Consider the following 13,566-nt stretch of genomic DNA (forward strand, 5'->3'; position numbering starts at 1 on the left):
ATACAATGAAATCAAATCACCTCGTGAGTTCACATTGCAGCATGTTGGCGACATGAGATACGTCAACATTTGTGTGGATGCTTTTTTTTTCAGAAGTGCAAACTTGCAACAACACAAGCACACATGCATTAGCATATGTTATCTGACAATTATCATATACATTAGTCTACACCAGTTTCCCTTAAATTGCTTTCATTAGGACAACAATAGCCGAGCAGCAACAAGTCAAAAGGAACACTTTGTTTCATAATTACAATACGCTACAACACGTATGTGCACCATTCATACACTTCAATTATGTCATGTCATGCATGTGAAAAAAAAAAAGTGCTGTGCTGCATCATTTCGTAACATGCAGTGATATGACCCCAAAGCACTGCAACACAAAAAGTAACACAACCATCTCAAAGACTTTTATTATTAGGCATTTACTATATCAATACAAATGTGTTTTGGATGATGTATCGGCTACAATACGTCATTTTCTGAGATTTTTACTCAAACTATACCTTTCAAAGCGTATCAAATAGATTGCGTTACCGTGCAGAAAATGTCCAATTGAATTAAATAGAATTAAACACAAACCGTTAAGTATAAATGTCAACTAGAACTAGAATGGTGCCTATTTTTTTTTTCCAGAGAGAGCGCTCAACTTAAAAAAAAATAAAAAATGACGCCACTAAAACTCACGCATCAGTTTTGCAGTATGCAAATCAACTTCAATAACATGGTGACGATTTTGTGCAAATTTAAAGGTTGAATTAGAGCGTTCAAACACTAAAAGGAACAGCAGAGCTTTGATGGGATTTAGTGAAAGCTTGACCTGTCAGTCAACAGTTGTGCCCCCCCCCGTCTCTTCAACCTCCCCCCCGGGCAGCTGTCGGGATAAAAGCCCACGCACGTCCCGCAGCAGCCCCCACAACTCTTCTTCACCTCACCACACAACACACAGGGAAATATGCCAGCTTCGCCGCCCGACTTTGGCGCGTTCTTCGTGGACCGTAGCATAGGGATGATGGCCATGGGCCCCCTTGGCCCCGGCTATCTGGGGGCACAGCAACAGCACCTCAGCGTCCCCGTCTCCTACTCGGGACTACACGGATACAACTTGATCCCCTTGGCAGCCCACCACCATCACAGACACGTCACGCACCTGGTGAGCAGTGTTGTTTTTGGAATTTTCACATATCAATTCTTGACTTGCTTTTTTTTAATTTACTCCGCTGAATTCTCCAAATAAAATGCAACCATTTACTTCAATACAAATACATGTTACTGCTTGCAAAAATAAAATCATAAGAATCAAAATCCTTTGACTGACCAAAATCTTTTGTTAATTTTGTTTGATATCAGAAAGTTGAGTTTAACACTCAATTAAAATGATAAAGGTTGACCTGTTAAGATACTCAACTTGTATTTTTAATCAAATATCTCATTCATGCATTAGCCTAAATATGTATATGTAAATATGTGTGGATTATAAATTTGAAAATCAAATGAAAAGCGGTGAATTACTAAGCAATCACACGTTTGTTTTTCAAGAATAAAAAGTAGAAAATATCAAGATATCAAAAAAAGGAAAAAAAAAGAAAAACGAGATTAGGTTGCAAAATTGTCCTCATTCCATTCTGTTGTATCTTATCTTGCTTGGTATAGCACAACGTATTAGCACCGCATTGTAATTCCCAAAGTGCCAAAGTTACAGAATACTTTGTTACAAATGCAAGAATACAACAATGTACTTTTGACGGTCAATACAAGAAAAAAACACAAATTAAATCTAACAAATATCTAACAATTTAGTCTATCAGGAATGCCTGCCTCAAGCACTTTGAAAAAATGCCCCCTCCCAAAAAAAGCAAAAACAAAAGCAAATGCATTCCTTAGAATGTACACGTTTTGTCGCTTGACCCTGAACTTGCAGTTAGCTTGTGGAGGAAAGTTTAAAAAGCATCGAAAAATAAGGATGTATTAAAGAAAATTGTAATGATAAAAAGGAATGAATGCTAAACTTGAGACTTCCTGTTTGATTACAGGTATGTGTTCTTGAGACTCTTTGTGCATGGCCCAATAAATTAATTGGTCAAACTGTGGGCAAAGTATTTCTAACTTTCCACAGAGCTGTACTGAGGAGGTTTCGGGGTGGTGGTTGTACTAAATCAAAGTATACAAAATATGTAAACGTTCATAATTGTCCACAGTTATTGCATGATGGAGGTTTGCCTAAATGAAGCTCTTCAAGACATTATGGCAAAGCACTGCTATTGACTAAATGAAGTTCCCGTCGACCGATTTTAACCTACTGTGTTGTTAGTTCCTTAGCACCAAGGTGGGGACAAACTTTGTTTTGGCTTCACGTTACTAACCATATGTCTCATTCCCAGGGCAATACCTTTGACCTGAAGACCGCCGTCTCCCCTTACTACCACGCGCTGGTGGCCCGCGGGGGCCCCTTCTTCCCGCCCTTCAGACCCAGCCCAGCGGAGGAGCCCGGGCGCGGGGTGGCCAAGGTGGCCACTCGTGAAAGCACGGGGGCGCTGAAGGCGTGGCTGGGCGAGCACCTGAAGAACCCGTACCCCACCAAGGGTGAAAAGGTCATGCTGGCTATCATCACCAAGATGAGCCTCACGCAAGTCTCCACCTGGTTCGCCAACGCCCGCCGCCGCCTCAAGAAGGAGAACCGTGTCAGCTGGGCCTCCTCCAGGTCCAAGTCAGATGAGGAAGAGGAGAGTGAGGATGAAGAGGAAGAGGAGGAAGAGGCTGTGAGGAAGTGCGACACAAACGCTGTAGACGAGTCGGCGCGGCCGGGTGTCGAGAGTGTGCCGGAAACCGTGGCGGACGTGGGAGTGACGTCACAAGACGTTGCCGAGGGTGCGCCTGTGGAGGCCCATCACACGGCCTCACCTCCGAAGAGCAAACAAACAGACACTCCAAAGCCCAAAATCTGGTCACTGGCCGAGACCGCCACATCAGAGACACTGAAGAAACCAGCGGAGCACGCATACCAGTCCGCGGGGAGAATGTGGGCCGAGTGGGCCTCCCGAAGCGCGTGCGTGTTGCCAGCCTGTTACACTGCCCATGAAATCCACTAAAGACATCCCCTAACCCTCTACAACCCTTAGACAATGTCCACTATTGATGCACTTTAACCTCTCAGACAACAGGGATCAGAGCTCATCCCTGGAAATCTGTTTCCAGACCAAAGATGTTTTTTAATGTAAATAGATGTAGATGTATTTTTCCAACACATTATGTCTTTTTTGTCTGCTGATACAGGAATATTTTTTCTAAAATAAAAAAAACAGACCTGTTTTCTATTCAGATGCTTTATTTGGGACAAATTTAGATACATCAACACTGTGTGTATTAGGATTGAATTTAATATATAGTATTTAATATCTCATAAATACATATTACTTTTTCAGGAAATTAAACGTTTTGTCTTTTGTCTCATCTAAGTATGTTTTGTTGCAATGCTCCGTCGCTGAAGTAGAACATCTGGTGCCCTCTAGTGGGCACGGATGTATTTGGTCTAATTTAATGGTGGGGGGGACAATTATTTGTGTCAGGGCTGACTGAATCCCTATACTCTGTAAATAGAGGGTATTAAGTATAAAATTAAAAAACAAATAGGCACCTACCCATCAAGTATAAAATTAAAAACAAAGAGCACAGCACAATATGTTGGACCTGATGTTGAGCTGCTTACTTGCATGACACAGGGATGCTCTTTCAAACTGGCTAAGTTCAGCAAGACAAGAAATGGGCTGTGGAACTTGTACTATTATTCTTGGTATTTTTATGAAAGTACTGCATGACAAAATACAATCACATGTTCAGATAAACATAACATTTATTGTTGAGATCAGCACCAAGACTAACAAACAAGGTAACACTTTACCACTTGTAACTCTCACAAAAGTGCAAAAATAAATCAGTCTTTTTGTCTTAACGTGAATTTTAAGCCTGTATCTCACTGAGCGGCCAAGATCTCTGGGTTTTTGCAATGGTAGCAAATGTTGATTTTTTTTGTAAGGGTTCGTTTAAGGACACAAAAGTTGGCCAGACATTCGTGGCAACAATTTAAATGGTTGCAAACAATTGTCAAGAAATTCAAAGCAATTTTAAACATTTTCAAAATTTGCAAAGGAATCCTGAAAAAACATCAACATTTGCAAATCTTTGTCGGTATCACTCAGAGAGATACGAGCTTCAACCTTTCACACAGAGACTCTGCAAAATTAGCAAATAGGTTTTTCTCACCTTTGCCTTTAACAAATGAAAACAGGATATTGCGTCAAATGTTTCACGATCCTGCTGACAGATAAGTAGTTCAGGCTGCAAAGTGTAAAATTATGTGTTAAACTATGAGTCCACACAAACATGTCAGGCATTAAACTCCACATCTTTGATTTGCAATCTGTGAGTGAATACACCTGATAGATAAAGTGGACATAGGTGTCTGTCAAGTCCCATGTGCAGAAACAAGTAGCCATTCGGCAAAGATCTCAAATAGACAATTCACTGGTCTCAGTCCTGCTTTGTGATTCTTGACGGGATAGCACTTCTGCTTTTCCGTTCTCCTGCGTCACAAAATTGCCTTTATCGCTGAAGAGTAAATCTCCCAGGACCAGTAGACTGGGACCGTCCTCGTTTTCCTCTGGTTCCCCCGCGCTGCTGCTGTCTGCCGGCGACACCTGCACTCCAGGCACTTCGTGGGTGCCGTAAGGGATTGGGAACCCGATTAAAACCTCTCTGTCATGCTGCACACACGCCTCATTGCAGCCCTGGAGAAGATTGATACCTCATCTTAACTCAGCAAAAGGAAAGATGTCTGCCATAGAGACAATAACACACAACACAACAATACTTACCTTTCCTTTGAAATCTTTTTTTCTACCTAACACAGACAGATAATGGGAGAATGTGTCACAATGTGAAGGTATTGCAGAAACAATAGCAAAAACTATTATTTATCGTTAGCTACATTATCCACTAGGCCACTTTCCTCTTGACATTCATTAAATTGACAATGAAGGGACTTGATACCCTTGCTCTTCTGATCCAAAGTCAGTCAACTTCACTTGAATCTAGGCTGAAGATTTACTGTAGATGCTCAAAAATCATTGCACTGGTATCACTTGTCAGAATTTCCTGTATGGCTATGTGGCCTAATGGATAAGATTTCAGATCTAAACACTGTCATTAAGTCTAGTGTATCATCAAATTGTTTGTGTGCTGTTTTCATCTTTGTTGTGGTGACTCCCCCAAATGTGAGTGACAGAAGCATGGAACCAAAGATGCCGCATTTTTCGTCTTATGTACAATTTTTTGTGTTTCTCTTGACTCCAGTCGAGCAACCTGTACTTGCTGATATTCACAATCCCTGCTTACTTTGCTGCCCTACCCATTAAAAACAAGAACTACAACGCTACGCTAATAAGGCTGTGCAGTTGCTGTCTTACAATTCTTTTTTACTGTAAAATTGATTCAACCACTGGCCATTTATATCAAACTGAACTTCACAGAAAAAAAAAGTTACCTTAGTCTGAGCATTCTGAAACTAGGGTTGACAGTGGAAAACAGTGCCCTGTGTGAGGGTCGAGCTCACAACCTTCAGATTATGAGATTGATACATGACCACTTGCACGAACAAGGCTATATGTCAATTGCATTGCAATTTTCTTTTACTGTAAATGGATTAATCTACAGGCCATTTACGTCTGTCACAATCGCAAACTTCACTCGCTACTAAAGGCTGTAGAGTCGTTGGCATGTTTCACTTGGGACAGTCTTTCATAAGGCTGTGTGGCCTAATGGATAAGGCGTCTGACTTCGGATCAGAAGATTGAGGGTTCGAGTCCCTTCATGGTCATTATAACATGTCATGCAATAGAGCTCAAAAACTTTACTTCCATCTGAACCCAACCCTTAGATTACTACAGAAATGTTTTTTGGGTTCTGATTTCTTTTTGTTGTGCTGACCCCCGCCCCCCCTCCCCCAATGTCAGTCTTCAGTTACGAAAACCAAAAGAAAAAAGGATTTCTCTATTGCACACTAGGGCCAGCGTTTCCAACTCGGGGCAAGGTTTCAAAATAGGGTTTCCAACTGGGGCAAGGGTTTCCAATTAGGGTTTCGAACTCAGGTTAAGGTTTACAACTAGGGCTAGGGTTTCCAATTAGAGCTAGGGTTTCCAACAAAGGTGTCTAACTCGGGCCAGCGCTTCCAACTAAGGTTTCCAACTAAGGCTAGGGTTTCAAACTAGGTTTTCCAACTGGGGAAGGGATTTCCAGAGTTAGGGCTAGTATGGACTATATAAAAATGTGCCCCGTGTGAGGATTGAACTCACGACTTCCAGATTATAAGACTGACGCGCTGCCGTCTGCACTAACGAGGCTATGCACTTACTATATTACAAATCTTTTTTAATGTAAAATTGATTTAACCACCGGCCATTTCCATAAAACTGAATTTCAAAGAACGAAATACTTTAGCCTGAGCATTTTGAAACTAGGGTTGGGGTGTCGAAGGTTTCCAACCGGGGATACGGTTTGCAACTACGATGAGGATTTCCAATACTGATGAGGGTTTCCAACTCAGGCTCGAGTTATGATTAGGGCTAGTTTGGACTATGTAAAAGTGTGCCCCGTGTGAGGGTCGAACTCACGGCCTTCAAATTATGAGACTGACGCGCTACCTCCTGCGCCAACGAGGCTGTACACTTAATGTTTTACTAGTATTTTTTATTGTAAAATTGATTCAACCACGGGCCATTTCCAATGAACTTCACCGAAAGAAAAACTTACTTTTGTCTGAGCATTCTGAAACTGGGGTTAGGGAGGCCAACTCAGGTTTCCAACTGGAGCCAAGGTTTCCAACGAGGACGAGGGTTTCCAACCAGGGATAGAGTTAGGGCTTGTTTGGACTATATAAAAAAAATGCCCCGTGTGAGGGTCGAACTCACGACCTTCAGATTATGAGACTGACGCGCTACCTCCTGCGCCAACGAGGCTGTACACTTAATGTTTTACTAGTATTTTTTATTGTAAAATTGATTCAACCACGGGCCATTTCCATTGAACTTCACCGAAAGAAAAACTTACTTTTGTCTGAGCATTCTGAAACTGGGGTTAGGGAGGCCAACTCAGGTTTCCAACTGGAGCCAAGGTTTCCAACGAGGACGAGGGTTTCCAACCAGGGATAGAGTTAGGGCTTGTTTGGACTATATAAAAAAATGCCCCGTGTGAGGGTCGAACTCACGACCTTCAGATTATGAGACTGACGCGCTGCCTCCTGCGCTAACGAGGCTGTACACTTTGAATTTTACCATTCTTTTTTACCGTAAAATTGATTCAACCACGCCATTTCCATCAAACTCAACTTCACGGAAAGAAAACTTTATTTTATTCTGAGCAACCAGCTATCTTCTGATATTTGACAATGATTTTTCTGTGGACTATGGAAAACAGTGCCTCGTGTGAGGCTCGAGCTCACAACCTTCAGATTATGAGATTGATGCATGACCGTTGCACGAACAAGGCTACATGTCAATTGCACTGCAATTCTCTTTTACTGTAAATGGATTAATCTACAGGCCATTTACGTCTGTCACAATCGCTAGTCACTTGCCACTAAAGGCTGCAGAGTCGTTGGCCTGTTTCACTTGGGACAGTCCTACATATGGCTGTGTGGCCTAATGGATAAGGCGTCTGACTTCGGATCAGAAGATTAAGGGTTCGAGTCCCTTCATGGTCATTATGACATGTCAAGCAATTGAACTCAAAAACTTTACTTCCATTTGAACCCAATCCTTAGATTACAATAGAAATGTTTTTTGGGTTCTGACTTCTTTTTGTTGTGCTGACCCCCGCCCCCCAATGTCAGTTTTCAGTGCATTAAAGTGACGAAAACCAAAAGAAAACAGGCATTCTCTATTGCACACTAAGGCTAGGATTTCCAACTCCTGGCAGGGTTTAAAACTAGGGTTTCCAACTCAGGAAAGGGTTTCCAATTAGGGTTTCTAACTCAGGTTAGTGTTAACAACTAGGGCTAGGGTTTCCAACAAAGGTGTGAGGATCGAAACCCACGACCTTCAGATTATGAGACTGACGCGCTACTGTCTGCGCTAACAAGGCTATGCACTTACTGTTTTACAAATCTTTTTTAATGTAAAATTGATTTAACCACCGGCCATTTCCATAAAACTGAATTTCACAGAAAGAAATACTTTAGCCTGAGCATTCTGAAACTAGGGTTGGGGTGTCTACAGTTTCCAACCGGGGATACAGTTTGCAACTACGATGAGGATTTCCAATTCTGATGAGGGTTTCCAACTCGGGCTCGAGTTATGGTTAGGGCTCGTTTGGACTATATAAAAGCGTGCCCCGTGTGAGGGTCGAACTCACGACCTTCAGATTATGAGACTGACGCGCTACCTCCTGCGCTAACGAGACAGTACACCACAAGTTTTACAATTCTTTCTTACTGTAAAATTGATTCTACCTTGGGCCATTGCAATCAAACTGAACTTCACAGAATAAAAAAGTGATTTTAGTCTGAGTATTCTGAAACTAGGGTTTCCAACTAGGGTTAGGGAGGCCAAATAAGGTTTCCAACTGGGACGAGGGTTTCCAACTAGGACGAGGTTTTCAAACTAGGGCTAGAGTTAGGGCTCAAGGCGATGAATATTTGGTTTAACAAAGCTATTTTACTGTAAATTGATTCAATCACCAGCCATTTCCATCAAACTCAACTTCACGGAAAGAAAACTATTTTATTCTGAGCAACCAGCTCTCTTCTGAAATTGACAATAATTTTACTGTGGACTATGGAAAACAGTGCCCTGTGTGAGGGTCGAGCTCACAACCTTCAGATTATGAGACTGATGCATGACCACTTGCACGAACAAGACTATATGTCAATTGCATTGCAATTCTCTTTTACTGTTAATGGATTAATCTACAGGCCATTTACGTCTGTCACAATCGCGAACTTCACTCGCTACTAAAGGCTGTAGAGTCGTTGGCCTGTTTCACTTGGGACAGTCTTTCATAAGGCTGTGTGGCCTAATGGATAAGGCGTCTGACTTCGGATCAGAAGATTGAGGGTTCGAGTCCCTTCATGGTCATTATAACATGTCATGCAATAGAGCTCAAAAACTTTACTTCCATCTGAACCCAACCCTTAGATTACTACAGAAATGTTTTTTGGGTTCTGATTTCTTTTTGTTGTGCTGACCCCCGCCCCCCCTCCCCCAATGTCAGTCTTCAGTTACGAAAACCAAAAGAAAAAAGGATTTCTCTATTGGACACTAGGGCCAGCGTTTCCAACTCGGGGCAAGGTTTCAAAATAGGGTTTCCAACTGGGGCAAGGGTTTCCAATTAGGGTTTCGAACTCAGGTTAAGGTTTACAACTAGGGCTAGGGTTTCCAATTAGAGCTAGGGTTTCCAACAAAGGTGTCTAACTCGGGCCAGCGCTTCCAACTAAGGTTTCCAACTAAGGCTAGGGTTTCAAACTAGGTTTTCCAACTGGGGAAGGGATTTCCAGAGTTAGGGCTAGTATGGACTATATAAAAATGTGCCCCGTGTGAGGATTGAACTCACGACTTCCAGATTATGAGACTGACGCGCTGCCGTCTGCGCTAACGAGGCTATGCACTTACTATATTACAAATCTTTTTTAATGTAAAATTGATTTAACCACCGGCCATTTCCATAAAACTCAATTTCACAGAAAGAAATACTTTAGCCTGAGCATTTTGAAACTAGGGTTGGGGTGTCGAAGGTTTCCAACCGGGGATACGGTTTGCAACTACGATGAGGATTTCCAATACTGATGAGGGTTTCCAACTCAGGCTCGAGTTATGATTAGGGCTAGTTTGGACTATGTAAAAGTGTGCCCCGTGTGAGGGTCGAACTCACGGCCTTCAGATTATGAGACTGACGCGCTACCTCCTGCGCCAACGAGGCTGTACACTTAATGTTTTACTAGTATTTTTTATTGTAAAATTGATTCAACCACGGGCCATTTCCATTGAACTTCACCGAAAGAAAAACTTACTTTTGTCTGAGCATTCTGAAACTGGAGTTAGGGAGGCCAACTCAGGTTTCCAACTGGAGCCAAGGTTTCCAACGAGGACGAGGGTTTCCAACCAGGGATAGAGTTAGGGCTTGTTTGGACTATATAAAAAAATGCCCCGTGTGAGGGTCGAACTCACGACCTTCAGATTATGAGACTGACGCGCTGCCTCCTGCGCTAACGAGGCTGTACACTTTGAATTTTACCATTCTTTTTTACCGTAAAATTGATTCAACCACGCCATTTCCATCAAACTCAACTTCACGGAAAGAAAACTTTATTTTATTCTGAGCAACCAGCTATCTTCTGATATTTGACAATGATTTTTCTGTGGACTATGGAAAACAGTGCCTCGTGTGAGGGTCGAGCTCACAACCTTCAGATTATGAGATTGATGCATGACCCTTGCACGAACAAGGCTATATGTCAATTGCACTGCAATTCTCTTTTACTGTAAATGGATTAATCTGACACTCGCCACTTAAGGCTGCAGAGTCCTTGGCCTGTTTCACTTGATACAGTCTTTCACATGGCTGTGTGGCCTAATGGATAAGGCGTCTGACTTCGGATCAGAAGATTGAGGGTTCAAGTCCCTTCATGGTCATTATAACTTGTCATGCAGTTGAAACCAAAAACGTTTCTTCAGTCTGAACTAACTCTTGAATACGATAGGGAAAGCTATTGTGCTCTAATTTCATTTTCGTTTTGCTGACTCACTCCCTTGTCAATTTTCAGTGCAACAAAGTGACAAAAAACAAAAGAAAAAATGCCAAGTTTTCTCTGTTACAGATGTGTTGGTGTGTTTATCACTAAAACAATGTTAAACTGAGGAGGCCTGAAAGCACTGCTTTAACAATTCAGGAATATACGTACGTTTTGTGTGCAAAATCTTGATGACAGCCAATAGCAGAATCCCCATCAAAGGTACAAAAAGACAGGCAATGAATATGTGTGTCAGCTGGTTCTTCTCTGCAACACAGTAAGTTTGTATTAGCCTTTAAACCGTTAACACAGTCAAGCAGGGTCACTACAGTGTTGCCCAACTACCACAAGTATAAAAAAAAAAAAAAAAAAAAAAATTATATATATATATATATATATATATATATATATATATATATATATATATATATATATATATATATATATATATACATACATATACACACACGCACACACACGAGACAAATACAGCGCAAACTGTGTGTAGGTGTCAGGTGATGAGCCACAGAAGAAATCACAGTTACCACAGAAAGATGACAAGTCTCGTTTTAAAGTACAGCTAAACATTGCGTGTGAGGATATCTCACATCCGGTCTGTACACATAACTTACCACACACAACATCAGATTGGGCCGATCCGCTTTGAATGATCACAAAACCGCTCTCGCACCTGCAGAGAATGTTGCGTTTCATGAGATCAGTCCATTTTAAATAACGGATGAACATGAACACATGGAGCTATAACATAACATAACTGGACTGTCTGTACTTTTACATGAACACGTGAAGCTATGAGTCAGAGAGGCAGTGGTTGCGGACAGCTTTAGAAGAATAGGAAAAAGTGGTGGGACGTAAGTGATGGTGACTGCCATTACCACTAAACTTTACCTTAAGCAGTAGAAGCTTTTCAAAATAACTGGATTATTTAAACCGTGTAGAAATGTTTGATTGTTGGTTTTGTTTTTACCGTGTTTAATAAATTAAAGTAACAGAAAGAATCTGAGGTCTATGCTCAGCGTTGTTGCTTATGCTTATTATAATAAGACATTTTGCCGTGGACATATTTTAAAGTAAAAGAAAAGTGAATACATGTGTTGAATGAAACTTGAAATGCACTGACTTGGTCCATTTCCAACATTCGCTGGCCCATGACGTCTGGTTGGAGAATGTGCCATCAGGACATTTTTGGCACACTGTGTCATGGGTATGGTTTCCTGCAACAGAAAGGATATTTTTCATGAAATGACAAGGGGGAATTAGTGTGTTGTGTATACTTGAAAATGCCACACCTTTAAATAGCACCCCCCATCCGGGCTCACAAGGCCTCTGAGGTACACAGGTGAGACACACTTTACTGGAACAATGGAATCCAAGTTTACACGTGCAGGTGTTTTTCTGGGTTTTGCTCGTCTGCACCGAAATCTGAAAGTTTTTATCTGGAAGAGAAAAAAAAACACAGAAATTTTGCACTGTTGAACAAATCAGGCTGTGATGGATGGGTGGGGAAGTTGTCTCACTTGGGTCGCAGTACGGCTGACGTTTACACTTTGTGTCCGTCGTGTATGTGTCCTGATACTCGTCCTCGTCACATTGGAGGCACCGAGGAGCTGTGCACGTGCCCAAGTCAGACATGCTAGTACCTGAAATCATGTTATTCAAAAGTGGCCTCAGTCATGTTAAAGATAATTTCAAGCTTTCAGTTACGTGCTTCTTGACTTTCTTGCTGCTGAATGAATATTGTTGAGTCAAGAGACTGTTAGTTTAGCTTGTGAGCCAGACTTGTTGGTCACTTGTAACATTTTGGCTTTCATTTTAATTAAATGCTCAACATTTCCAAAAATAAATTGCAGTCGTGTCATCTTGTACATACTACATTTTTAGTTTACCTGGAGGACACATTTGGCAGCATTCTCCGTTTAGTCCATACTGAGTCAACGGGTCACACAGAGGCTGAGCTGCAATAATTCCCTGAAAAACAAAACGCAAGTCTTCATTGTCACATCAATAAGGAAAGAGTCAGTTGTGTGGAATAACAGGTTGCAAATAAACAAAGGTTTTGAAGTTACGAACATCTTGCATTAAAAAAGGAATGCTCAGTTATTGTTTTTCATTTGATTGTTTTATATTTGTGGTTTAGATGTGGTTTCCTATATCATATTCAGACGGCATTATAAGCGTAAGCAAAAATATTGCGGTACGTATTACTGTGTTAAAATTACAGCTCTAAAATGACCATTTTTAGACTTATTTGGGGAAATAAAACATGGTTTTCCCTTTGAACAGAGCAAATTACCCATTCGGACTTCAACAAGTTCTTATAAGGAAAGGAACAACCGATAAAACAAATGGGTCATGCACACCACCACTCAGCGGTCAAAAAGAAAGTGAAAGCGAAAGTATGTTGTTAAGTTGTTTTTAAAAATATTGCATTTCAAGACGTCGTTTGGTGTTGACGAGTACTCACCATAGCTGCCCACAGAATTGGCATCATTTTAAAAACCATGATAATTATAAATGTGGAGAATTCCGCGTGTCTCGTCTCTTTCTGCGACTCGGAGATCGCTAAAACTCGTCGGACGGTCATCTGACTCCTTTTAAGGAGGGGGAGGATGCAATGGCAAGGGGGGTGGAGTCACTTTCCTAATGTGAAAACATAAACTCGCGTGCCTTTAAATCACTTTACCTCAAAGTATTTTTCTTTGTCCATCCCCAGACTCTTATCCACGTTCAAAGTCGCATGACTCCAATGCCACCATCATCAAAAT

The 13,566-nt window shown here is 41.4% G+C and overlaps 2 protein-coding genes and 12 non-coding genes across 14 annotated transcripts; 5 read left to right on the forward strand and 9 right to left on the reverse strand.

The window, feature by feature from the left end:
- Nucleotides 1-928: 928 nt before the first annotated feature.
- On the forward strand, nucleotides 929-3,949 carry irx7 (iroquois homeobox 7). The gene is made up of 2 exons (XM_085919075.1): nucleotides 929-1,156; nucleotides 2,385-3,949. Exons 1-2 carry the CDS (start codon nucleotides 959-961, stop codon nucleotides 3,090-3,092), a joined length of 906 nt encoding a protein of 301 aa, XP_085775201.1. The 5' UTR covers nucleotides 929-958; the 3' UTR covers nucleotides 3,093-3,949.
- On the reverse strand, nucleotides 3,836-13,501 carry cd40 (CD40 molecule, TNF receptor superfamily member 5). Its single transcript, XM_085919064.1, has 10 exons — nucleotides 13,485-13,501; nucleotides 13,266-13,392; nucleotides 12,688-12,769; nucleotides 12,319-12,441; nucleotides 12,091-12,237; nucleotides 11,922-12,015; nucleotides 11,413-11,471; nucleotides 10,952-11,047; nucleotides 4,875-4,900; nucleotides 3,836-4,787 (listed from the first exon to the last, which is right to left on the reverse strand). Exons 2-10 carry the CDS (start codon nucleotides 13,383-13,385, stop codon nucleotides 4,509-4,511), a joined length of 1,026 nt encoding a protein of 341 aa, XP_085775190.1. The 5' UTR covers nucleotides 13,386-13,392; nucleotides 13,485-13,501; the 3' UTR covers nucleotides 3,836-4,508.
- trnar-ucg (transfer RNA arginine (anticodon UCG)) lies at nucleotides 5,803-5,875 on the forward strand. Its single transcript has one exon. It is a non-coding gene; the product is annotated as a tRNA-Arg (tRNA).
- trnai-uau (transfer RNA isoleucine (anticodon UAU)) lies at nucleotides 6,326-6,398 on the reverse strand. Its single transcript has one exon. It is a non-coding gene; the product is annotated as a tRNA-Ile (tRNA).
- Nucleotides 6,644-6,716, reverse strand: trnam-cau (transfer RNA methionine (anticodon CAU)). The gene has a single exon. It is a non-coding gene; the product is annotated as a tRNA-Met (tRNA).
- trnam-cau (transfer RNA methionine (anticodon CAU)) lies at nucleotides 6,941-7,013 on the reverse strand. The gene has a single exon. It is a non-coding gene; the product is annotated as a tRNA-Met (tRNA).
- Nucleotides 7,237-7,309, reverse strand: trnam-cau (transfer RNA methionine (anticodon CAU)). Its single transcript has one exon. It is a non-coding gene; the product is annotated as a tRNA-Met (tRNA).
- On the forward strand, nucleotides 7,684-7,756 carry trnar-ucg (transfer RNA arginine (anticodon UCG)). The gene has a single exon. It is a non-coding gene; the product is annotated as a tRNA-Arg (tRNA).
- On the reverse strand, nucleotides 8,382-8,454 carry trnam-cau (transfer RNA methionine (anticodon CAU)). The gene has a single exon. It is a non-coding gene; the product is annotated as a tRNA-Met (tRNA).
- trnar-ucg (transfer RNA arginine (anticodon UCG)) lies at nucleotides 9,056-9,128 on the forward strand. Its single transcript has one exon. It is a non-coding gene; the product is annotated as a tRNA-Arg (tRNA).
- Nucleotides 9,579-9,651, reverse strand: trnam-cau (transfer RNA methionine (anticodon CAU)). The gene has a single exon. It is a non-coding gene; the product is annotated as a tRNA-Met (tRNA).
- trnam-cau (transfer RNA methionine (anticodon CAU)) lies at nucleotides 9,897-9,969 on the reverse strand. Its single transcript has one exon. It is a non-coding gene; the product is annotated as a tRNA-Met (tRNA).
- trnam-cau (transfer RNA methionine (anticodon CAU)) lies at nucleotides 10,193-10,265 on the reverse strand. Its single transcript has one exon. It is a non-coding gene; the product is annotated as a tRNA-Met (tRNA).
- On the forward strand, nucleotides 10,610-10,682 carry trnar-ucg (transfer RNA arginine (anticodon UCG)). Its single transcript has one exon. It is a non-coding gene; the product is annotated as a tRNA-Arg (tRNA).
- Nucleotides 13,502-13,566: the final 65 nt, after the last annotated feature.

This window comes from Syngnathus leptorhynchus, chromosome 1 (assembly GCF_054491065.1).
Source record: "Syngnathus leptorhynchus isolate UIUO chromosome 1, UIUO_Slep, whole genome shotgun sequence".
Classification (NCBI taxonomy): domain Eukaryota; kingdom Metazoa; phylum Chordata; class Actinopteri; order Syngnathiformes; family Syngnathidae; genus Syngnathus; species Syngnathus leptorhynchus.